The 25,855-nt window shown below is 37.9% G+C and overlaps 1 protein-coding gene across 3 annotated transcripts in view; it reads left to right on the forward strand.

Moving 5' to 3' along the window:
- spata20 (spermatogenesis associated 20) overlaps nucleotides 1–25,628 on the forward strand; it is a 35,765-nt gene extending 10,137 nt beyond the window's left edge. Inside the window, exons 12-17 of one of the 3 annotated variants that reach the window (XR_003439297.2) lie at nucleotides 2,293–2,461; nucleotides 9,508–9,716; nucleotides 11,342–11,541; nucleotides 12,583–12,663; nucleotides 18,464–18,548; nucleotides 23,934–24,029. Coding sequence is in view for 2 of the 3 variants with exons in the window: in XM_047817326.1 (XP_047673282.1) it covers nucleotides 2,293–2,461; nucleotides 9,508–9,716; nucleotides 11,342–11,541; nucleotides 12,583–12,663; nucleotides 20,094–20,171; nucleotides 23,934–24,104 (908 nt within the window). In the remaining variant the exon portion in view is untranslated. Of the gene's footprint in view, nucleotides 1–2,292; nucleotides 2,462–9,507; nucleotides 9,717–11,341; nucleotides 11,542–12,582; nucleotides 12,664–18,463; nucleotides 18,549–20,093; nucleotides 20,172–23,933 lie in introns of all 3 variants that reach the window. The other 2 variants (XM_047817326.1, XM_027137650.2) reach the window with 2 other exon arrangements.
- The last annotated feature ends 227 nt before the right edge of the window (nucleotides 25,629–25,855 follow it).

The raw sequence follows: 25,855 nt of genomic DNA on the forward strand, positions 1-25,855 counted from the left end.
GGTACTTGCAAACAGGGTAATATAGTGAGACAGGTCCAGGTTGTTATCACGGCTTGTGGTGTCGGTTTCAACCCATCCCTGAAGATAGCCTTTAGCACATTGTTTCAACCACTCTTCCTGTATGCCTGTAGCAGCAAGTATTAATATAGCAACAGCTTGGTATGTAGATAGATCTAACAATAATTTGCCTCTGAGCGCATTAAGAGCATGGTTTAAAAGTCCTTGAAACAGAAAGTGAAAAGTGTGACCCGTGGGAGTTCAGTACTCTGACACTGGTTGGTTCCCTCTGGTGCCTAGGAGGAGGAATCGCTGGTGTAAAGGTTGATTTCCTCATACACATGTCCGTATATGTGTTCAGATATACCGTCTGTATCAGTTTCCTATACAAACCATATAAACCACATATAAACACCCCCCCCATCTTCTTTTCTTCAATATTCAGAACTAAAAATGAAAATAATTCTAGACAATCTTCATTCAGGAAAATGTTCACTCATTTTACAATTTAGTTGATAAATAACTAAAAATGACTCATTATCATAATTGTTAATTGCTGTTAGGTTTCCGCCACATATCATGTAAAACTATTTTCCAATAAACTGTCACAGCATTTTCAATTGGCTTCACTATGAAATATGCATTTTAATTTTAACACATTTAATTCAAGGTATGGATTAAAATTGTATTACATATGTAAATGTCTGCAAATTCAGTTAAACGAAGACATATTTGCATTAACAATTGTCCACTTTTTAAAAAATTTCAGTACAAAAATATACTTGTGAGGATATCAGCCACTAATGAAGATTAACCGTAATATCTATTGTTGTAAAGAATTAACCAGTTCACTTATAGTGTCAAATAATTCAGAGGCATGATTAAAATAGAAATCTAACCCTCTTGTATTACTGATCATGTTTCATAAATGGAAAACTGGATCATTATGTTTCCTAATAGCACTACTAATGTGTATTTTTTTTTTTTTTTTTTTGAGACTGACTAATACAGTGCCACAATTTTTACAGCACATTCTGTTCTGTGTACTTGCTGAGGTAATGAAAAGCTATCAAAACCTTTATAGGTTTTCTTGGTCCTTACAAAGCTCTGTGTGTGATTCCAGCTCCAGTAGTGATTAATAAAGTGATTCTTTTAATTGAAGTAATATGAGACATTGTTTAATCACAGCAGTCCTTGGAGGGTGCGATACACTACATTACCTAGCCAAATCACTAAGACTGTATCTCCAAAGGAACTTGGAGTAATCAATTAAGACATGGCTAACGGATATTACGGGTATATTGTTAACGCTTCAGTGTTGCTTCAGTGAGGGATGAAACATGCCTTGATTATTTTTGGTGAAAAAATCTTTAAGCTTTACTATTTATATTGTATACTATTATACTAGCTTACTATTACCAGTGTGGAGACATTTTAATATAGTATCTATATAATATAGATATAACATAGGTAAAATATAGTAAGTCTTTTTTTTTGTTAGCATCTAGACCATTTGCCTTTTGTTATATAAAACAAGCGACAAGTTACAAATAAATGCCTAATAGCAAACAATTAAATAAATGAATCTAAAATAACTCTAAGAGGACTAAGGTTTGCCAGTATATTGCAGCATAAAATAGTACTTGATCCAGCACATCCTGTTGTTTTATTTTATTATTACCTTTTTATTTTCATTTTTTTTTCACTCATGTAATCAGTCAAGGTGAAGAAATCACACCATGTTTGTGGTGTGAGCTATTTTTTCACACTGTTAATTAGTTGTTTTAACTTTGAATAATAAAATAAAGCCAGTGTTTCATACATAAATTTTTGTAAAGTAACCCTGTTGAAAATAAGCTGACAGTAAGTAGAACTCATCTGATACACTTACGGCACATTATGGTGTGTCTCAGATTAAGATGCTCTTAAACTTTTTTTTATGGGGTTATAAAAAAATATCAGTGTGAAATTCCTGTAATTAACCCTCACCTTGTGAGTGACACTCTGAATAATAATAATAATAATACTAATAATAATAATAATAGCCTTGGGGGTTTCCTCCGGGTACTCCGGTTTCCTCCCCCGGTCCAAAGACATGGTAGGTTGATTGGCATCTCTGGAAAATTGTCTGTAGCCCTGGGATGGGTTGGCACTCCGTCCAGGTTGTATCCTGCCTCGATGCCCCCCTGACCCGAGAAGTTCGGATAAGCGGTAGAAAATGAATGAATGAATGAATGAATAATAATAATAAAAATAATATGGATGAATTACATGTAGTCTTGCATTTTGTTCCAGGGCTGATGCTGTCAGGTTTTGCCCGTGTGGGGGCAGTATTAGGAGACAAGACTCTACTTCAGAGAGCAGAACAGACTGCACAGTTTCTCCGAAAGCACCTGTGGGATGAAGAGAGACAGCAAATGATGCACTCGTGTTACCAAGGGGAAAACATGGAGGTTGAGCAAATGTAAGCAACATTCCTTCAGTCTCCCTCAAGACTAGATTACACACTTACAGAAATCAGTAGATGCAAACAACGATGAGATTTCTGTGTTCTTATACACAAAGAAATGTTAGTACTATTTATTTATTTATTTAGTTTGCATCTCACAGCAGACATTAAAAAAATATATATATTGATCTCATATGGTAATATGTAGTGAGTGCAGGTTGTGGCACAAAAATGTGTTTTCCTTTATGCAAGAAAACTAGCAGATATTCAATACTGTTTTCAATTGCACTCAATTCAATATTGCCTTAAGTAGAAGGAGAAATAACCCAGATTCAGTAGAAAACAAATGCACATGGGCAGTGACTTAACTTCTCTGTGCCTTCAAAGAGTTTCCCAAAAGCACTGCAAGGAGCACACAAATATATCTCTGTTTTATTTACTATATTTCCCAGACCAGGGCTCACTAATGCTATCAGAAGATGGATAACACTGGTCAATTACAATTAGGTGAACAGCAAATACATTTTCTATAAATAATAATGATGCTGTACACAGAATAAAATAAATGCAAGAACTGGGAACCGTGTAGGTTTACAACTGGCAATCCGTTTTATTTATATTTCAAAATCCATGCTTTTTTCCCCTGTATTCTGTATTTTGGTCATTTTAGAGTATGAAGACATGGGGAAATGGGAAAAGCTCACTTTTAATAAAATCTGTTTTACAAAAAGGTACATTGAACACACTGCTGCAGTAGGCCTTGCTTATAATCAGCTTAGAGCACCCTTAATTAAACATTTCAAATTTCAAATTTCAACACCACTATCTGAAGTAACAGTACTGTTTTGAGAATATTTATGTATGACAGTATGAAAGCCATAAAAATGGCAATTCCAGATGCAGTGTTCTTTTCATTGCTTCAACAAACACAAAACGTTTCATAGCCTGCAAATCATTTTTGGCAAGCAGTCGTCTTCTCTCCCAGCTGAAAAATGCTTAGTGTTATTTTTCTCAGGACACTCAGGGAGGACACAGGGCTGTGCGATTTTAAGCATTCGAATTATTTCACGGTTTCATGCCAGTAAATAACGAATCAGCATATTTCTGTTCTTACCTCAAATAACAACAGATAACATTGATTTCAAAGATGTCTTAATCTAAAGCATGCTACCTAGCTAACTAAATTACACCGTGAGTGTGCAGATTAAACTGGTTACTGTTAATACACAGTGGTATAAATGTATTCATCTGAAACGTCATCATCTTGCCCTCAGTGGTGAATATTTCTTTTTCATTCTAGTCATTCTAGTGTTTCGTGCCAGCCATATTACGGAGCTTATGCAAGTAAACAAATTGATGTTAATGGCACACGGGTGTCTGTTTAGGAATATTCAAGATTATTGGGTAAACTTTACTGAATCTTATTCAAATATACCGTATTACTGTTATTGTAATACTTAAATAATTACTGTGGATTTCTGTTAAATGCAAAGAAGAAACAAATGCTGCAAATATAACTACATGTAGATTTGTATTTTAAAGTTATAAATAGCACGTAGCACGTTCGCCTCACACCTCCCGGGGTTTGATTCCCGACTCTGCCTTGTGTGTGCGGAGTTTGCATGTTCTCCCTGTGCCTCGGGTGTTTCCTCCGGGTACTCCGGTTTCCTCCCCCGGTCCAAAGACATGCATGGTAGGTTGATTGGCATCTCTGGAAAATTGTCCGTAGTGTGTGATTGCGTGAGTGAATGAGAGTGTGTGTGTGTGCCCTGCGATGGGTTGGCACTCCGTCCAGGGTGTATCCTGCCTTGATGCCCGATGACTCCTGAGACCCGAGGTAGTTCGGATAAAGCGGTAGAAAATGAGTGAGTGAGTGAGTGAGTGAGTAATTACATACACTCAGCATCCACTTTATTAGGAACACCTTCTCACCTGCACATTCATTCAGTGTTATGCAGTGTTGCTGCCATATGATTGGTCGATTAAATGATGGCATGAATATGCAGATGTAATAAACTGGTCCTAATAAACCGGTGAGTGGGTGAAGATTTGAACACTCATTGTTTTACCATTCCGTGTGTAGTTTGTATTTTGCCTATTCCAAGATTGCTATACAGACTGAAGTGCATGTGGTGAAGAGATCATAGCATCATAGCATCATAGCATAGCATAGATCATTTGCCAGGCTTCAGAATGATTAATTATTATTTACTATAAAATTGGGAGTTAATCAGTCAGCTGTGCCTGTTTGCCAGACATTAAATACATAAAGTGCTATTTTTTTTCTTGTGTTGTGTTCACTCTGGCCAGCACCTGAGACCCATTTGATGTCAATATTAAATATAAATGTGACATTATGAAATATTAATTTTATAATGATATAAATTGTCCCAAAGTGTCACTGTCTTTTCCATAAATGTCACCAGTGCTGTCTATGTGTTTAGTAGAGATTTTAGAGTTGAACACATGATTTATCTTTGCTCTCTTTTTTGGGTCTGGTACAGAACCAGCTGACAAAAAAAGTGAGCGAATGCCATATTAGTAAATTGAGATAAAGTTGTCGAGAATGTGATTATCATTACTCGAACGTTTTCCACATGTCAGGTCGCTGTGGAAGTTTGCCTGTTTAATATAGTACTCAAACATTAAAAAAACAGTTTCTTGCTGAGAGACATTTGACTTACATCTCTGGGGTTGGGCATGTTCTGCCCTGAGACCTCTGGGATAGACTTGTGGCTCTCTTTGACTCTGTGTAGGATAAGCGGTTCAGAAAATGGATAAATGTGATGAATCTCTCCTGACATCATATTGAAAGTGACAGCCTTGAACTGAGGTCGGTTTTATTATGCAGCATTTTTTTATTGCCTGATTTGTTTGGGATTAAAATGAAAGGCGAATACTTGTTTTAACTGGATACAATTGAAATCTTCTGCAGATTCTACTTAAAATGAATCTCTGGCAATCTCTGACGCAAGCAAGTCATTTGAATAATTTAAAAGAGCAACCCAGAAAATCGAATTAAGCACCTGCGTAAGTCTGAATGCAGAGAATGTTTCCTGTGTATCTGTTAAATTTTTTTTTAATTTAAGTGATCAACATAATTCTTAATACAGGCCTGGATGTACCGTACACTTTTGTATTTATGCTATATTTGTACAACAAAGATTTTCATTTGGTATCCTAGAAATCAAAAGTCTAAGTGCAAATAGCTGAAAGAGTCGACATGCTGTTGTGCTCTCAGGAGCCTCTACACACTGCTCTTTGTATACAGAGCCCAGAAACTGAAAATTTGGACATCAAGCTGCTCTTAATTTGCCCCATTCTGCTGCTGGAGAACTATCCTTCTAGGAATCTGAAAGCAGAGGCAGACTGGTTGATTAAATTACATGACAAGAGAGAACTAGAGCACGTCTGTTGATTGTGTAGCCGCTCCACTTAATTTCTTTCTCGCAAGGAATTGTTTCCTTTCTCTGCTCATCCTTGTGAATATTTTACATAGCAAATATAAATTCAGCTTCCAGAGTCAAATTGGTGATTGTCTGATAGGTAGGAAGCAGTTGTTCTTGATTAGTTGAAAAATTCTGTATGGGAGAAATAAATTAGTGTCAATTCTATGACAGATATAATGTGCTGTAATGTCTGGATCAGATACAGGAATGGGAAGTTGTATATCATTCTTGACGTATCTGTGTTTTTTATTTAGTATAGAATGTGTTGCATGAAATGAAACTTACTGCCTTGCTTTATGGTATTTTTTGATATTCGCACACCTTACTTCAGACCATACTGTATATCTAGATCATATACATTGACTTTGAATAACTGGTTATACTTTCTACAGGACAGACAGAAATTTTTCATTTTTGATGAAGGCAGGAAGAATTTGGACAATCACAGCATACAGTAGAATACTTACTTAAGGATTAATGAAAAAGGTTTGATGCCTTTTTTCACAATTAAGGAGCAACATCTACTTTGAGCAGGCTACACACAAAGAAAGACCAGTTCATTACCTTTTTTTATTTTTTTTTACTCTAGACTGAAGACATTTCTGTCTGAGATCAAAAGATGAATATGAGAAGAGAGTTCAGAATCTCAGACTTTATTTCTTGGTGTTTTATATATAGACATGTTAAATGACAATAAATATAGCACATGATCAGACCACCCACAAAAATATTGGAACATGTGATTGACAGGTCATTCTTGTTACACAGGTAAGTACTGTTTGGTTGTTCAAACAATTAATGGCTCTGAGCATCTCTCTTGGTGTTAGCTTTCAGTTTCACCTGTGAAGACATCATTTGTTGTTGTTAAAAAAGGCAAAGAGCTATCTTCATGAGAAAAGCAGGTTATTTTGTAGCTGAGAAAAAAGGTAAAATTGATCAACAGGACAACCAAGAAAAACGACAGCAGCTGATGACAGAAACATTGTGAGAGCTGTGACAATAAACCCAAAACAACAGTCAGTGACATGGACAACCTTCACAAGGCAGGGGTGAATGTAAGGTGAAGATGTCGAGTGCAGCATTTAGAGGCCATAACACAAGTTCATCAGCAGTGAGAATCAGAAAGCCAGGTTTGTATCTGCAAAGGAACTAGCAAAGTAATGGAAAACACTGAGTGTGAGAGAGTAATGTAAACATGATCCAAAACATACAAGCTCATCGGTACAGCATGTTGGACGTATTGTCATGGCTTGGGCTTGCATGGCTGCTTCTGGAACATTCTCACTAATCTGTATTGATGGTGTAACTCATGATGGTAGCAGAACAAAATCAGAAGTCTACACAAACATTCTGTCTGCCGATTTACAGATAATGCATCCAAATTAATCAGGAGGAACTTCATCATGCAGCAAGACAATGATCCAAAACACACTGCCATCACACAAAAAAACCCCACAAGAGACACTGGAAGGTTTAAGACTGGCCAAGTCAATCACCAGCCCTTAACCCAACTGAGCTGAAATTCACATCGTGAAGAGAGAATACCACAAAACAAGAGGGTCACCAGCTAGATGCTGTTACTGCAAGCAAAAGTTATTTACTTTAATTTCCTTCAAAACCTATCTGTTCCTATACTCACCTAAAATCGGGTGGTCTGATATTTTATGTTTTTTAACATATCAAGATATAAATATTAGGAAATAAAAGCTGAAATACAAAACTCTTGTCACATATGATATCTAATATACAAATACAATATCCATTACTTTTAAAGGAGTATGTATGACTTGAATGAAGGCAAATGGAGGTTACCCCAAGTACTAGACCTCTGTTTTACTTCCTCATAACAGAGATTTATCTTCAGTTCTGTCTGTATAATTTCTCCCACACTCAGCTAGCTATAGTGTAACATCATGCCTGAGAACCGCAGATGAAAGGTTGCTGATATGTTCAGTCGCATCACCAAAGTCCTTCAAAGAATGTTATTAGATATCTGGCCTTGTTGTTATTCAAGTGCTCTTCTTAGATGTCCTTGATTTATTTCCCAAAATTTCAGCTTTCTAAGAACCAAATGTAGTAATGTCGTTGTAGTTCTTTGACTGCTTCCTGCTTGGGTTCACCACATTGATTTGACACAGGTTTTAGTTTGGATGTCCTTCCTGATGCAACCCTCCCATTCTATCTGGGCTGAAGGGAATTGAACTTGGGCCATGGCAGTGAGAGCATGGGACCAGGGAACTTAAAAATTTTTTTTTTACAAATGTGAAATTTATTTGTTGTAGAGAAAAAGAAATTATATGTATCTGGAGAAAAATGTTGAATTGTGTCTTGTTTTAAAACAGGGACTCAATTTAGTCTACATTCAGACTGGCCAGATGATGTTTTTTTGCCCCTTATAACAGTGGTTTTAAAAACAAAAATTGTTTCTGGAAACTTGTTTTGGCATTGAGGTTTTAAATGTTAGTCTACTATGAGAGTATATTTTTTTAGATTAGTTTTATTAATTTATACTTAGCCAAATATCGTAGCATATTTCCTTTATATAAACAGTAGTTGTAGTATTGCATTTCATGCATTCATGCAGCGCTTATCACACTCTTTCATATTCATACGTTGGATTCCCTTTTTAATTTAGACCACATCTCTTAATATGCTTCATATCTGGAGACTGAGATGAATATTTCAAAGTCTAGTATTTTGCGTTGATTCTATATCCATGGGATTATTATATTGCCATAAACAGAACAAGATAATAATCCCACGCATACAGAATCAACGCAAAATACTAGACTTTAATATTCATCTCAGTCTCCAGATCTAAAATTATTGGTATTAGTTAAATTCATGATGTGTATAATCATTACAAAGCATCATTGATGTTTTTATGCTATGTCCTGGTATGTAATCTCCCTTTTGTCTTCATGCAATGTTGAGCATGGTCAAAATATTTGCTTATCAAGGATTTGCTTGCTTTCTATTTTTTTTTTCTATTTTAGGAGTAAAAGTTAATATGAATGGTTTTGTTTTTAAATGTTAATCGCATTCAGTTGCCAGGGGTTTAGGATGCCATTACTTATGGAGCTGACATTGAACAGTGACTAAGTAAAAGATAACCAAGCTAACCGAATGTCTTTTTATTTTTGGTGATAGGTAAATGTTACAGGGTTTATATGTTTTATATGTTTATATGTATTATACAAAATATAAACAAAATCTATAATATCTATTTAAACCTGAACTGGGAATGGACTAAACTGAAAGGGTATTTTTTTAAATCAGGAATCCCTAAATTATGCTGGAAAACAGATCAGAAGTAGAAATGCCAGCTCTCAGTTCCTCAACATCTGAAATGAGGAGCTCAGAAATGGTTAACAAATGATGAGAGACACCATTTAAAGAATGTAATTTTTGTCTTACAAGCTTCATACATGACTCCTCACTCAAAGTCGCATGGGTACACATATCCCAATTTTATGTCGTGTCCAATTTTATGTTTTGAACATATTAATCAATAATATATTTGTATTACTGCTGAGGACATACAGTTCTTGTTAACTTGTCTTCTGCATGTTTGAAACCGAATGGTAAAATATTCCCTGTCCTTCTCATTAGTGCCTCACCTATTGCTGGGTTCCTGGATGATTATGCTTTTGTTGTGAGTGGTCTCCTGGACTTGTTTGAAGCTACACACACTGTTTGCTGGCTTCAGTGGGCTGAGGAGCTACAGCACAGGCAGGACCAGCTGTTCTGGGATGCACAGGGAAGTGGCTACTTTTGTAGTGACCCTTCCGACCCCACCATACTGCTGTCCCTCAAACAGGGTGAGACATACACTTTTACTCATATAAAGTGCACCATGCCTTTATTATAAAGGAGATGGTGTGGAGTGGAACAAACCGAGATTGTTGTTGGGATCATTAAAAGATTTGCTTTACCTGAAAGATTTGCCCTGTGCCGAGTTCTTATTTGCATTTATCATTCATCCATTCTACTTGTAATTTGCAGAATTACAGTGGGATTGCTAGATTTGCATAGTATTTTTTTAATTGCAATTTTCTTGAGGATACGAGATTCATGTTTTAAAAGTGACACATGCTGTTTACATAATAATTTAGAGCTAAAACCTAAGACTTTTGTGATGACATTCGTCAGGTGACGTGTCGGCTGTATTACGGATGGATGGACTGTGGTCTTTCAGTTTGGCTGATTGGTGCGGGGGTGTGTGGGAGTATGAGGGAGTGAGTCATTTGAACTGGTGATGCAGATCTCCTGCTGTCACTCAGTGTTCAGCACCACTCCACTGCATAGCACTCCCATCATGTCACTGCTGATAGCATGCTAGCAAAGTCATAGAAACTCTTCAGCACTCGGCTAGCACCTTTACTAATGCGCCCATCTCTCTCCTCTTCTTTTTGGGCTCTCTCTTACTTTCATCTTTCTGTCATATTGAATTTGTTTTAATTGGTCCTATTTCTTGTATATTTGACGAAACTTGCTGGGGGTATTAGGTACTAGGTCTAGGTCTAGATATCCTTAATGACTCATATTTTCAATTGGATGCACATGCTGATTCTAACACACAGACATGCCACAGTGCTCTGGCCTGCGATTAATGGCACTGTGAAAATGACACTGACAACAGCGAGATTATGGATGGTGGTGGTGGTGGTGGGGGTGTGTGGTGCTTTTGATGCTGGCGGTGATGAATTAAATGGGACATAAGACGGATTTGTCACCTTTTCTGAGTGACTGCACTATTATCTAGTGATCCCAGCATGTAAAGTTCCATTAGGAGCTGTGTGGAGCTGGATGGTGGCAGGACATTGTTCCTCCACACACATTGTCACTGGAAGATGGATTACTTCACTGAGCTCACGCCAGTCTTTATTTTACGCACTGTCCCAAACCTAATCATGTAGAATCCTCTGTTCTGCTCTGTTCACTGCTAGTGTTTCTTAAGTAAGCTAAATATACTTTACCCTTAGACATATTTTTTTGTTTCTAAATGGACCAGATGGCTGCATGAGTTTCATCGCCATCTCACATGTGTCATCAATATATAAAGAGTGTGTTAATAATATAATAGCATCTACTTGTGGACTGTTCTGTGGTATATATCAGTTATCACCTCAGTTCCCGGTGCCACCTGTCTGCATGAGGTCAAAGCACAGGACACACACACACACACAAACGCAATCACCCAAAGGAGATAAAACCATTCTCAGGACCGGTCACACACTTCACCTGCAATATCAAACACTTTAGGCCTTGTGTAGTCTGGTAAATAGTCAAAGGTCAAATAGATAATTTGTATAATGTATCAGTGCAATGACAATTTCTTTGCCAAAACAGGACGATTATATCAGGCTGTGAAAATAGCCTGGATGCTGTTTGGGCTTTGTCATGGTTACTGTCTGTTTATTTATAGTGACTTCTTTCTGTCCAGATCAAGATGGTGCAGAACCCAGCGCAAACTCCGTCTCTGCACTGAACCTGCTGCGCCTTTCCCACCTAACAGGCAACCAAGAGTGGATGCAGCGCTCTCAGAAACTACTGACTGCCTTCTCCGATAGGCTCTTGAAAGTGCCGATTGCCCTGCCTGATATGGTCCGTGGACTCATGGCGCATCACTACACATTTAAGCAGGTAATCAGCACTGAAGCTGGTGTTGGCTGGAGTATGTACAGTATACAACATCACAAGGTTATCACCCACAAAGCAATAAAGGCTGTTTCCATGTATTATAAAAGAATAAAAACCTGACTTATATTGCACTTACAATGATAGCTCAAGGGTTTAATTATGTCAATAAACCTTCAAATACATAAGATGCATTTATAAAATTGTGGCTTTCTAACATAAAGGTGAAGCCTTTTTTTTTACCAGATGCCAAAAAGTGTTATTTAATGGCTCATATAAAGTCAGAGCATTTTTCATAATAATTTCTTTTTTTTATTTATATTCATAGAAAAGTTTCAAAAAACAAAACAGTTACTTTTTTTTCGACAGAAATGACATCTTCTGAGTAAATGGCGATATAAAACCCATTTGTGCTTTCTGAGATGCCTCAAGTGCCTGTTAATAAATATCTCAAACTTGAAGGTGTTACCTTCTACCATTAAATTCAGCTTAAGTTTATCCAAACAGACGTAAAAATGTCTCGCACTGAAACCAACAGTGTCTTGACTAATTTTGTACCTGACTTGGAGAAATAAAATAATTCACTTGTTTATACTGATCGAATATGTCTAATAAGTTGATTTACCTAGGGTTTATTCCTGCCCTGCACGCCTCGCTCCCAGGATAGGTTCTGGATCGACCATATTTTCTTCCTGCTTGTACCACAGGCTTGTGACGTCTTGTCAGTTAATTAAAGTTTCAAAATAGTTCCTATATATCTTGAACGACTGAATTGAATCTACACTTTGTTTCCTTGTGAAGTACTATAGAAGTACTGTAGTACTTCACAAGTTTCCTCCTTTGTAAAACAGTTCAAACTTGTGAAGAGATATCATCCCATCAGAGCTGGATAGGTGAAGTCATCTGTGGGAGAGAAATAACAAACTAGGGTCCAGGCGAGGGCAGTCTAAACCTCAGCACACCTGCCCACCAAATTACAGCAACACACAAACCTAACCCCCTTCCATTTTGTTCTTTTTTTATCTTCTTTCTTGTTTTGATTCTTAGATAATTATCTGTGGTCAGCCTGATGCAGAGGACACAGCCAGTCTCATTGCCTGTGTCAACTCCCTATTTCTTCCCTATAAAGTAAGTCTTCTTCACGTTGTGATTTTATTATTTGCATTTATTATTATTAACTAACACAGGTTTTATTACTTATCGACAGCAGAAGAAAAATTTGAATAAACGTAGATACAGTATGAATTCATTTCATATTATTTTCCTGTGGATGCGTGGGACAGATCTGCATCACTAAGATGTGTTCATGGTGGTGTGTAGAGTCTTTGTAAAGAGGAAGAGTGTATAGCAGTGTATTTACTTCTTCTTGTATACCTCAGGCTGGGAAGGCCTTCACACCACCTTAATTGAATCCCAATTGAGTAGAGCTTGTGGCTATAGTGGCCAAGAGCCTGGACGCCATCCCTCGATCACATGCTCAGTGTCGGGCCATCGGCATACTGAACACAGAGTGTCTTTCAGTAGCTGTCATACTTCTTTTTTCCCAAGTTACAGATTTTTCATTTTTGCTGAGCTCAAAACAAGCTTGTGAGCTTGTAAGATGAGAGCGTAGCTCCCTATTTTTCCTTTAGGAATAACACCCTGATCAGAATGCTATGTGAATTAATGCATAGTCGGAGCACTAATGTTAATCAGTGAGCAAAAGTAATCATGCCTAAAGGTCAAGTTGTTAAATTTCATGCACACTTTGTAAAGCCAGAGATAGGACAATAGCTGCACAGTGCAACATGTGCAGAATGATTTGGGAATAATTAGTAAATAACTTGTGGTTACTGTAGGAAGCAGCCAGAGGTCTGGCTTTGTGCTTTTTTCTTTAACATAAAGGTCATCATAGCTCAGAGATAGCATTTTCACTCTTTCTGCCCTTTTCCCCAGCTCTGCACATAAGGCCTCTCACTCAATAGCTGTGACAAAAAGAGCAAACACACGCTCACAGAATAAGCCTGGCCTTTTGGGCTTTAACTGCGACATAATGTACTCAGGGAGAACCCCCATCCACCCGTGTTCCTTTCTTCATTCATTTCTAATCTGTTTATCCTCCTCATGGGACTGAAGCTGGCTAGCCAGGGAAATCTAATATTTATATGAATGTCAGTAAAACTTTTAAGTAGACATTCATCCTCTTTATTAGTGAAGCAAATAAAGGGAAATTAATAAAGTAAAGTGTGTTAGAGCTGTAACGCAGCTACAGATCAGCGGAAATGAGCCTTGACTGCTTTTGCGCTTTATCACGCTATCAGAATGGTCTGTGTTGCATGGTTGAGAATTCATGTGCCCTCTTTTTATGTTGTAACTAAACAGAAATGTCCTTGTTATGATAAGCGACTCCACACTGAGTTTGAAGTTTGCTGCTCTGTTGCACTGAGATCCCTGCAAGAGTGAGCTGAACATTCCCATATAGCATGACAAATTAAAAATGACTGTTGTTTTGCCTAGTACTGAATTTAGTGTGTCTTCAGCCAGCCACTGTCTCCAGGTTGTTAACATCAGACCCTGGTTTTGACTTGACTCATAGCTGTCAGTGTTCACTATGTGGGACACAGCGTGTCAGCTCCTATAAGCTGGTTGTGGTGTAGTGACAGAAACACAGAGCTGTCCCCTGTTCCACTGTCCTGCAGCCGTCATTCTGATTAGCCTCGTCTGTCTCTGCCAGTATTGTCACTACAAAACACTCTGACTGTAAGAAGTTTAAGATAAAAGTCCATTTTTTTGAGCTCCACATTCAGATTAGTTCACACCTCTGAGGTTGACAGATTTTTTTTAGAAGCTTTACAGACAGAGTTTCTCAGTAACATCAGACCACCACCATAAAACACAAGAACTTACATTTAATCCCAAATTAACAAAGATAGAAAGAAGAAAAAACAAAAAAGAACCCTACGCTAAAAGAACAACCCTACGGGGTGATACTATTAATTAATTAATATTAAGTGTTGTTGTATTCATGCATTTCATATTGGCCTCAACTGGCTAAATCACTTTAGCTCCTAGTCTGCATAACATAACCCTTTCCACTATTCCCAGCTATCTCAATGCTTAATATGTCCCATGTTGAGTGAGGAGTGATCTGTTACTTTGTTTTGGGTGATATTGTCTTAAATAGATCTGTCATCTAGAAGGATACAGAGGTTTCGGCTATTCACCTGGCTCCCAGCCTATTTTTAGATGCAGTCCACGAGTGCAGTCTTATGAAATGTAGGGATTTATATTTTGGCCTAAATTCAATTGTGCATCCTCATGGGCTCAGAATGTTAACAGGTCTCGTGGTTCCATTGGATTCGATAATGGGGAGAACTCAGCCTATTGCCTAGACACAGCTGAGCGTAAGGTTGTGGAAGCTTGCAGTAATGAGTTAGTGACGCTAGTTAAACGAAGATTGAATAGAATTTCATCTGCCCAGGTGATGATAAAGAAATCGGGCAGCCCACGCAGGAACCTATTCTGCAGAGGCTAAGCCTCAGGTGGGCCTGGGCCTGAATTGTTTGCTTAATTGACTAAGATATGACCGGCAGTCTCATCACCCTGTTGATTGCACAGTGTGAAGGGCCTTTTGAAAAATAGATGACTTTCTGTTATTGAGCTGAACCTACAGGCAAATCATCATCCTTACCTTAAATCCTCTGGGAATGTAGCTATTCTTAGAGACCCAGGGAAAATGCTGTTATATTTTGGTGTCTATTGGTGTAGCACTGTGACATGACTTCATGACTGATAATACATGACTGATCTCTGTAGTGCTAAATATTGATGTTTCAAGTTACAGAAACCTACAGAAACCTAAACATACTGTATGACTCCGTGTTGGATGGATATAGGCAAGAAAAGGCTATTAAAATTACTGAAGTGCCTCCGGGTTCTATAGTGCAGGAGCGTTTCTCTAAACAATACACTTAATACTTTGTACATTACTGTCATAAATTTCCTCACATGAGAGCATGAGAACTTATCATTCATTCATTCATTCATTTTCTACCGCTTATCTGAACTACCTCGGGTCACGGGGAGCCTGTGCCTATCTCAGGCGTCATTGGGCATCAAGGCAGGATACACCCTGGACGGAGTGCCAACCCATCGCACACGCACTCTCATTCACTCACACAATCACACATTACGGACAATTTTCCAGAGATGCCAATCAGCTAACCATGCATGTCTTTGGACCAAACCGGAGTACCCGGAGGAAACACCCGAGGCACGGGGAGAACATGCAAACTCCACACACACGAGGCGGGAATCGAACCCCCAACCCTGGAGGTGTGTGGCGAATGTGCTAATCACTAAGCCACCGTGCCCCGAGAACGTACCAATATCTCTGAAACTCCCACCCCTCCTAAAGCAATGGAGATCTGTTTCCATGTGCAAAACAGAAAATCAAATTTTGAAATCAGAAGCCATGAGACTGTAGTAGATGATATTTTCTCCACACAAACTGAATTTCGAATACCACTGGATTCTCTAGCACACATGCAGCTGGGCAACAGCAACCTGAGACCTTTTATGTCGCACTCTGTGAAGCACTCCTTTGGATTTATTGAATTATGCCCATGATGGACTATACTTGAACATAATGGGCTGACCCCAAAAGTATTGCAGCTCGAAGATAGATCATTGTTCAGTGGTAGGGCAAGCATCACATTGAAATCTCTCGCTCTACATGTTACGATAAACTGTACAATACTTTTGGGAAACTGGAACATGAACATTATTAAACTAGTATTCCAGCTTTTTGTGAAGCCCTGCATACTGACATATTAAAATTTGTCTGCTTGAATTATAATCAGCATACACACCCATTGCGTTTTTTAGAGACTGTACAATTTGGCCTAATTACCACCGTGAAATTAATCAAGTTAGCACAGATAAGAGTGTAAAATTCTCTGCACACGCTAATTGCTTGTTCAACCCCAGCGAACTCTTGGCCCAAGTGTATTGAAATTTTATGAAGCTAAACCTTTAGAGCATTGACTAAATGTTTTGAATGGAGAGAGCTGAAAATACATTTTGCTCGATACATTACCCGGTCATATCTGAGAATGCTTTTTAATTTCAATCGAATTATTGTATCAACCGTTCATTCATTTTCAGATACAGGATGTAATTGTAAGGCATGAACTACAGTATGTGAGAATCCTCATTGTCTTTACTCTTATCTGTGCTTTCATTCAAATTTTCAGCAAGATTCTTAAATCCAGACAAACCCCTTTAACTAAAACAATTTACTGTACCATAAATCACACTGGAGTAAATTAAGATTGACTGAAATTGCTGAGACAGATCTCTCTATGCTGTGATCAGGCTAAGTGTCTGGTGTTTACATGGCCGAAATCTCATGGGAACAGTTCTGATATGCAGAATATTTGGGAATAAGCACTCTCTGCTATCTCTCTGATAATGGCAACCAGCTGTTGGCTGCATTAATGTGACTTCTATGTCCAGAGACAGACAAGTCATGCTTTCATTTATGACCTGATATTTTAATAGCACACATTGAAGTTAGGATTAATACCTTTGAAACTTCCAATGATAGTGTCCTCTTAGCCAGAGATTCTCAAATTTCTGAATGAATGTTAATTAAATGTTTGAATATTTTGACTAATTTATTCATAGAGCATTATGCAATATGTCATTATTTACTGACAGAGCACATTACGTCCATGCTTATATTACTTGTTTTTGGGTTACTGGTGGGTTTTTGGGTTCGGCCTAAACTATTCAATAAAGTGGCCAGTCAAATACGCTAATATCTTAAGAACATGATCATGAATAGTACAGTTTTGATAATTATTTGTTTTGATTTCCACCAGGGTAAACAAAATGTAAAAATCCAAAGCCCCCCCCCCAGTCAAGGACCCCTGGTGCCCCCAGATCCCAATGTGAGAACCCCTGTTTTATGCCAAGTAAGAGAGAACAATGATTTCAACTCTGTTGCAAAAGTACAAACTATTTTATTAATATCTAGTTATTTGGGTTTCACAACATGGAGTTTCAAAGGTTTTTCACTCCAAGACTAATGTGTTTCCTTTTATTCGCATGGCTAAGTTTGGCATAATCCAGGCCCAAAGGACTTGACTTGCAGTCTTGACTTTTAGGGATGCAAAGAGTGTTAAACTAAGTAATTATAGAGATGAATGGATGTGATTGTCTAACAAGACCTTAGAGACATGACAGCAGCCAGAGAGGTTTAGGGAGGAATTCTGAGAAGGAACCAGTGCTATGAGAATGAGAAAGAGAAAGGTTTAGGGGAGGCAATCAAACACAACTGTACTCCAATCAGGGCTTACAAACTACACTAAACCAGAAAGCACTGCTGTTAAGCTTCATATTAATGTAGGTAGTACTACTCAGTATTTTTTAAGATGATTGTCTCTTATAGAATAAAGACACAGAATATCCAGATATATATGTTTATTATGCAATGCATATTTCTATCTGTTCATCGTTTCTTGTACATTAAATCATAATTCACCTTCAGACTGTAACATTTCTTAATCAATGGCAGGAAGAAGAATCTATTTAATAAGGCATTCTATCCAAACACCCTCTATAAATAGTTATGTATAATACTATTTCACCCTATTGAAACTCTAGTAATAATCTATCCAGTTAAAAACACACACACACCAAAAAAAACTGTTTTTGCAAGAACACTGTTGACTGCATACCAATTTTCTGACAAGTGTCTACAGTGGAGGAGCAGAGACACTCTTCCTATTTAAAAGAATCTGATGAAATGATGATTTATAATTGGTCTTCTGTTGTCTTGCTGCTATAAAAATGCCTCTGTGCCCAGAAGACTGCAAGCTAGTGAGGTATTCTGCTTTCTCCAGCACTCAATATTAATTCATGTTGTACTTTATAACTCTTACAGCAAGCTTTATCAACACAGTAAATGGTACATGAAGTTGCTGGAAACGAGCCTTTATGCATTAAGTCTTCGGGAGGAAATCAGTCAGGTAAAGACAGACCCTCTAAAGACACACTTATTCCAGGTAACTAAAATTCAGCATATGTACTACACAGTCTATGTTTATTTCTGACGATCATTGCCATCTAAGATAATAATATTTTATTTAATTAAGGGCCCATACAACAAAAAAGTGCAGGAAGAGAGATTATAGAGTTAATTATAGCAATAATAATCTATCATCAGCAACATTCATAATTTACCTTCATACTACTACTACTACTACTACTACTACTACTACTAATAATAATAATAATAATAATAATAATAATAATAATTTGCCTTGCAATAATTTGCATTTCTTTAAAGACATGCTTTTTCTATAGTGTATGAATGGGTGGTTGTGGGTGTGTGTGTGAGCTTTTCTGACACGATGGGTTGGCACCATGTCCAGGATGTCCCTTGGTTATTTAAACAATATATTTACGTATTTATGTCCTTTTTATTTAATAAAGTCTATAATATTCTTCCATCTACTTTTACACAACGGTTAGGGCTTAGACACTTTCTCTGACATCCATCTACACAAACTCATCTTATATCTACAGAGAGCAGGTATCAAGCATCCTAACCCAAGGTGCCTCAGTCCATGAGATAGATTGCTCCAGACGATTTAAGTGCCATTTCACAGCCTTTTTTTTTTTTTTTTTTTTTGTATGTCAGCCCCTGTCAGATTAAACAGGATCTTTGTCTTTGTTAATTAATGTCATAAAGAGTGGGCTGCTTTCTCTACCAACCTATATTTAGAGCCTCTCATTTTGTCAAGTGCCATCTGTTTTCTGACTTTCTGGTGTAAGAAAACAGGTGCAAGGCTCCTGAGGAATATATATCTGCTTTTAGACATCACAGTCGTAGAAACATTTTGAGATGTGTGTGTGTTTTTCTTCAGTTGATGTGCTGTCTGAGTAGGTGTATATTAGCAGTGTGCTGCTCCAAGATGCATTTTGACATATTAGGCAAGAATATTTGAGAGATTTGTGAGAAATTGAACTGTTTTTTTTTTTTTTTTTTTTTTTTGTGAATTGTGAATGTTCTGCTTGTGTTATAAACGTATTTGTAGCACAATTCATTTTTACCTAATCTGTCTTTATTCTCTTTTTTCTACATTTACATTTACAGCATTTGGCAGACTCCCTTATCCAGAGCGACGTACATAAGTGCTTTAATCTCTAGCATTGAATACATTAATGCTGGCTCACTAGGTTACATACTTAAGATACCATGAGTTTAAAACATTTGTTCAAAGTTACAATGAAAGTGTCAAAGTTTTTTTTGTTTTGTTTTTAAAAAAAAAAAAAAAAAAAAACCCTAACCCTGTTTTTTCATACTGTATATAGAACAGCTCTAATATTAATTGCTCTGCGTTCTAATTAGAAAGCATTTTAACAAGGATTCCAGTTTTCGTTGTCAAATAGAAAGTCTTTATTTGTTAGTATTATTTTGTTTCAAATTTTGTAGATAATCTTCCATTCAAGTCCTCATGAATGATTTACTGAATGAATGCATTGATGTAACCTTATGGTTTGGATTACAGCTGGAACTACAGAGCTGCTGTCAGAAAATGAATCAATGCCTTCTGGCCAGTGGAATTCAGGAATGCAACACTATTATGGTATAATATCCCTTTAGTCACTTTATCTTCTATAAAACCACTGATTTTTTAGACCTGCCACTTTGATTGTGAAAGGCCACCTCAGGTAGAAAAGGCATCGACCGGTCGAGCTTTAACCCTGGATTTGTGAGAAAGCATTCATTATCCCCAGCAGAGTGTTCCCTCAAGTACTGCTTCTGAAAGGCAAAGGCTGCTTTGCTGCAGTGTGAAATCTAGTCAGCAATTAAGGAGAAACCCTGCAGAGAGTTGAGTAATAAAGAGCTAAAGTGGCTGCAAACATCGGAAATCAGCCAGGTCATGGACAGCCCTGTCTAAATATGTTACGGTATGCTGTGTGACATTGTAGGAGATCTGTAGGAGAACCCATTAATCATCCTATGGTTTTGTATTTCTGTGGCAAAATAGAAAAATATACACAACTCTCTGCTTAAACAGTTACTTTTCTTTTCCCAGTGGAATAAATGTGATCTTTGTTTGACTTCGTTTTACTATTTCAGAATTGAATTCTCTGAATTGAAATCGAAATTTCAGAAACAGTTTTTCACTCATAACAATCTCCAAATGCTGTCTCGTACAGAATAGTGTAAAAACAGCAAACATCTAGTGAGGGCAGTTTGTGAAAATGCCTTATTGAACAGAGAGATCAGAAAGAATTCCCAGCCTGGTTTGAGCTGACAGGAAGGTTATGGTAATATAAGAAAAAAATATCTCAGAACACACAGCACACTACACATTGAGATGGATAGGTATAATAGCTGAAGCCCTGAAACTGGATAGATAAAAATGATAAAAATATCGTATCATTTTTTTCACCATCATTCTGAGTTTTGATGTTATCATTAACTGAAGCTTTTAACCTGTGTCTGCATGATTTTATGCATTTTGCTTCTGCCACATGATTGTGGCTGTTGAAGGAGCCGGGTGAGTCTGTATTACTGTGTTTTATATAATAGGTTGTTAAACGTAATACAATCCATGCACCTGCAGTATTTATACATTTGTTAGGTTGCCCTACATGATTACACATTAGCCACAAATCTCTGGAGAGGTTAATGGAGACAGTGGAAAGAGGCTGACATGCTCCATGCCTCATGCATTCAGAAATAAACTAACAGCAGATAATGAAATGAGTAATGGCCATGTGCTCCACCTGTGTGTGCTGACAGCTTCAAGCTCTCTAAAGCAGTTCTAGTCTGCTAGGAGACAAACCTGATGAAATTCCCCAGTCTAATCGACTGTGTGTGTGTGTGTGTGTGTGTGTGTGTGTGTGTGTGTGTGTGTGTGTGTGTGTGTGTGTGTGTGTGTGTGTGTGTGTGTGTGTGTGTGTGTGTGTGTGTGTGTGTGTGTGTGTGTGTGTGTTCAGGAGAATAAGCTGACAGACTAGAAGATGGATATCACAGAGTGATCTTAGTGATGGAAATCCTGGCTTAGATATCTCAAGGGAATTGAGGGGCACTAGTAGGTGTTGTGTGTGGAGATCCTGACAGCTCGGAGATGGGAATCACTTTGCAAGATAAGCATTAGTGGGAAGTTAGACAGGGAGCGAGGTGTAAGAGTAGGGTGGGTTCCAGTTCTCCTATTGTAATGGAAAACTGAATGAGTCATCAGACAATTAAATAGATGCTTATTATTGCATTTGGTTGGTGGTCTTCTGGTTGGTAAGAGAACTGAGATTTAGAACAAACTGAATTATATTTGTTTGGCATTGTTCACATTTAAGGCATTACAGAATTGTGTCTTCTGACTCAAGTTCTTCCCGTAACTTCTTTACTATAATTTGGTGAATCATTGACAGAGGTTCATACACCCATGATATTTTAAACAAGGGCTGGTGTGAGACACAGTGTTTTGACCCTCTACACAGAGTTATGCAGATCTCTAAGATATGAAGGAAAAGGTCCCCTTCTGTAACCCTAAAGTGTCACCACACATTCTGTGTTTGGTCTGAATGTTTTTTTTTTTTGACATGCTGCTTTGGTGGGGTGTTATTGCACTCTGAGTCTTGCTCCTGACAGCCCATGTGACGTCCCCTCTTGCCTGACAGGAAGCTCCAAGCTGCTAGCATAAAGATCTTGATTTAGACTTCTCAGTGGCCTCTGAGTTGCAATCAAGTGAGAATCTTTAACACTGGGCACAAACGTTGTTGCTTGGATGACTGAAAATAAACTTTTACAAGCTTGAGCTGTTACCATGACTGTCAGAAGATCACAATATGGAATTTCTTTTCATGCCCAAGCGAGGTGAAAAGAAAGCAAATGGATTTGCTGCTTTGTGGCTGACTAGATACTTCAGCTCACAGGGTTTTCTTTTAAGTAACCTCTGTCATATTCTACAATACGCTTTCATAAGCCGGGCTGTTTTTTCAGGGTTTTTACTGAAAGGCAGTAGATTTCCCTCCCAGGTACTGTCTGCACTTGGGTAGCTCTGAATTCCTCTCTGTGCCTAAGCATGCTTGTTTCCCTCCTGCTGCTTTTGTATTGGGTGGAAGGTGAATGCCAATAAGTTTTCCCTTCTGTTATAGAAGTGAAAACTCAGTGTGACTACCCCACTGGCCATCCCTGCTGCTGTGCTAACTGGACCTGCAGTAAAGCATTGACTGCCAGCCAGCCCCCTGACTGGCTTCATCCTTGATTGAGTTATTTCAGGCTTTTCTCTCTCAATAAAATTGGTGGGAAGTAAAGCCACAGACAGAACCCAAACCTTGAGAATCAATAAAACTGCATTATGAATGGTTGGATTTTATTGTTTGTGTTGTTAATAGACTAGTGCCACAAAGGCCACATTATTATGCACTGACTGTACTGTATGTTGTCTAATAAAATCTCATATATTTTTCTTAGAGGCATGGGTCAGGGTCATCGCTGTAGTGTCTTTAACGTTCAAGATAAACTACATAGATGCCATTAAAGCCTGGATTTCCCAGTAGTTAGCAGTTTTTTTGCACTCATGTACTGTTCGCTCTTTCTGCAGGTCAGGGAATTCACACTCAGCCAATCTCCTCAGCCAATCCTTTCTCCCCATTTTTCTCTTATTTCTCCTAATTGAATTAAATTTTATTTGTAAAGACGTGGACAACATTGAACATTGTCAAAAGCAGCTTTGCATAACTATATTCAGGACATGAATTATAAATCTTAAATCCTTAATGAGCAAACCAGAGGTGACCGTGGTAAGGAAAAAAACTCCCTGAGATGATATGAAGAAGAAAAGTTATGGGGGAACCAGACTCAGAAGGGAAGCCATCCTTATCTGGGTGACAGTGGATAGTGTGATCATGAATAATTCCCATCTAAGACTGTGTATTATGTGATCGAAAGTGCAATTGTTTTAACAGGAAATCTATTTTGTTGTCACATGATAGACAGTTCTCATGTTTATTCTTGTGAGAAAGTGGGATGTGGGTATTCTGTTCGCTTCACTTCAACACAATACAGTGTGTGAGCCTTGTGTAGTGTGCACACCCCTACGCCCACCAAACAACTGATAGCAATTGAAATTGCATAGTATAAGTAGGCTCAGTGATTGTGAGCTTTTGAACGTCATGTACAATGCACCTGGATGATGGAACTGCCATGATGATCACCCCGCTTGCTGTTTTCTGTCATGATTTATTACCATCTAGAGGTGTACAAAATGTACATTATATAGCAATCATTGTTATGTCTATCCCTTATTATCTTTATCCACTGATTTATGTGTTTTTGTTCTCAGTGCTGTTCTAAGTTTGTTCTTAGTGCTGTTCATCTCTTATGCTCTCTCCAGGTACTGATACTGGCAGACGGTAATACAGAAGGTTTCCTCTACCAGAAGCTGCCTATCCTGTCCTCATTGATTCAGCAAGAGGGTAAAGCCACTGCCTATGTGTGCCAGGACTTCAGCTGTGCCCTGCCTATTACATGCCCACTGGAGCTCCGGAGACTCCTGCTAGAGTAATGACTAAAGTGACCTATTATAGTGGCATTATAGGTTGTCTCAGGATTATAGAGACTATAGTCACAGGGTAAGGGGTTTGGTGTAAGGTTGGTTGTGACAGTTATATTTTTTCATATGTGCTATAAAAACACCGGTCAAGAAACAATGGAAAAATACTGATTATAATGGAAAAACTGGAGTTGATTAGAAAATCTGCTCTGTATTGCCTTTGCACGGTTGGCCTTAAATTCTATACCCAAAAATAAGCTGAAAGTGCTTTGAAATGTAATAACCAAACCTGCTAAATGCCACAGCATATATTTCAGTTATATGTGTATAAAAACACATTGAACACATCCTGCTCTCCAACATTAGATTTCAAGATCAATTTTTCAAGCAACGGAACATAAAATGTGAACATAAAACCCAGCTCTAGCTTGAAAGAACACTGAAAAATCTCACAAAGTAGCATTCTTCAAGCATGCAGTCTGTGTTTTGTGTGTGCCTGCTGCTTATTATCTATTGATGGATAGAATTTTACATGAAGACATTCTCTTAGTTTGGGTGGGATCCATAATTTAAAAGATGCCTCAGGAGCATAACTTGTATTACTCTGATACATCTCCAGTTTCCCTGCACTGACACAAGCGTTGTTTAATATGGAAAGACAAAATGAAGTCGTTTGTTCAATCTCATTCTTTCTCTATATTAAGGCCATTCTGAAATCTCTCATAATGTATCTCATCTGATGTCTGATCTGGACTTCATGTGGTTAATATAAGCTTAGGGCTTTAGTGTGATGTGAATGGCAGACAGCAACATGGCTGTGAGTATACCAATGGAAACAAATGAAAGGAAATCGAAAACAATGAATAAAACTCTGGCATTGTGTCTCTGCCACAATTTTTTTTCTCCATAGAGACAGAACAAGAGGCAGGCAGAAAATCTGCCCTACCCATGAATAATCGCACAGAGAGTAGAACCAGACAAATTTGCCATCAGTAGGCGCTGATTGTCAATGCCAACTCCCTTCCTGGCATCCCAGGATCCACTGGGAGCTATGTTTCCCAGTAAAATGAGCTGGCAAGAAAGGTTTCACAAAAGAAGCAGGTAAGGAGGGGCTGTGTTCTAGTTCTGTCCTGTCCTCACTTCAGTCAGTGCTCATCAAGAAGCACTACAGCTCAGCTTTATTCACATTCATCCTTAGCTGGTTGGAAAAAGCTCAGCACTGTGCTTTCCTTAGTGCCCATTCCTTTAGAAATCTAAAAAATTGTGAAAAATTCTCTCTCAGTGTAGTCCACAGAGGATAGGGGAACACACTTTATAATGCTGCTTTTTATCCCAAAGTTTATCTTTTCTTTTTCATGGGGTTTACTGTTTAATGCAAAGCATGGAGTCCAAGACAGGACCAAATTACTAATCTGCAAGCCTACATCAAATCTCAAGTCTCTGAGCTGCAAATCCAATTCAAATCCACCTGAAGACATGAAAACATCTTCAGCAATAGCAGTTCATTATCAAAATAATAAACAACTCTAATATGCATATTTTGACATTATTTATCTTTGAATATATCGCTTAAACAAACAGCCACCTATTAGTCACGTTTTTATCCTGATCCCATATAGTAATCTATTTCTATCACGACTCATCTGCATGCTTCCCACGCTGTCCTGGGAAGAGATACAATAGTAATAGATCCTAATTGTAGTGTGTGTAGCCAGAAAGACAAAATAAGTAATAATAAGCACCACTTATTTTCTGTGTTTCAG

The sequence above is a fragment of the Tachysurus fulvidraco genome, chromosome 8, assembly GCF_022655615.1.
Source record: "Tachysurus fulvidraco isolate hzauxx_2018 chromosome 8, HZAU_PFXX_2.0, whole genome shotgun sequence".
NCBI lineage: Eukaryota > Metazoa > Chordata > Actinopteri > Siluriformes > Bagridae > Tachysurus > Tachysurus fulvidraco.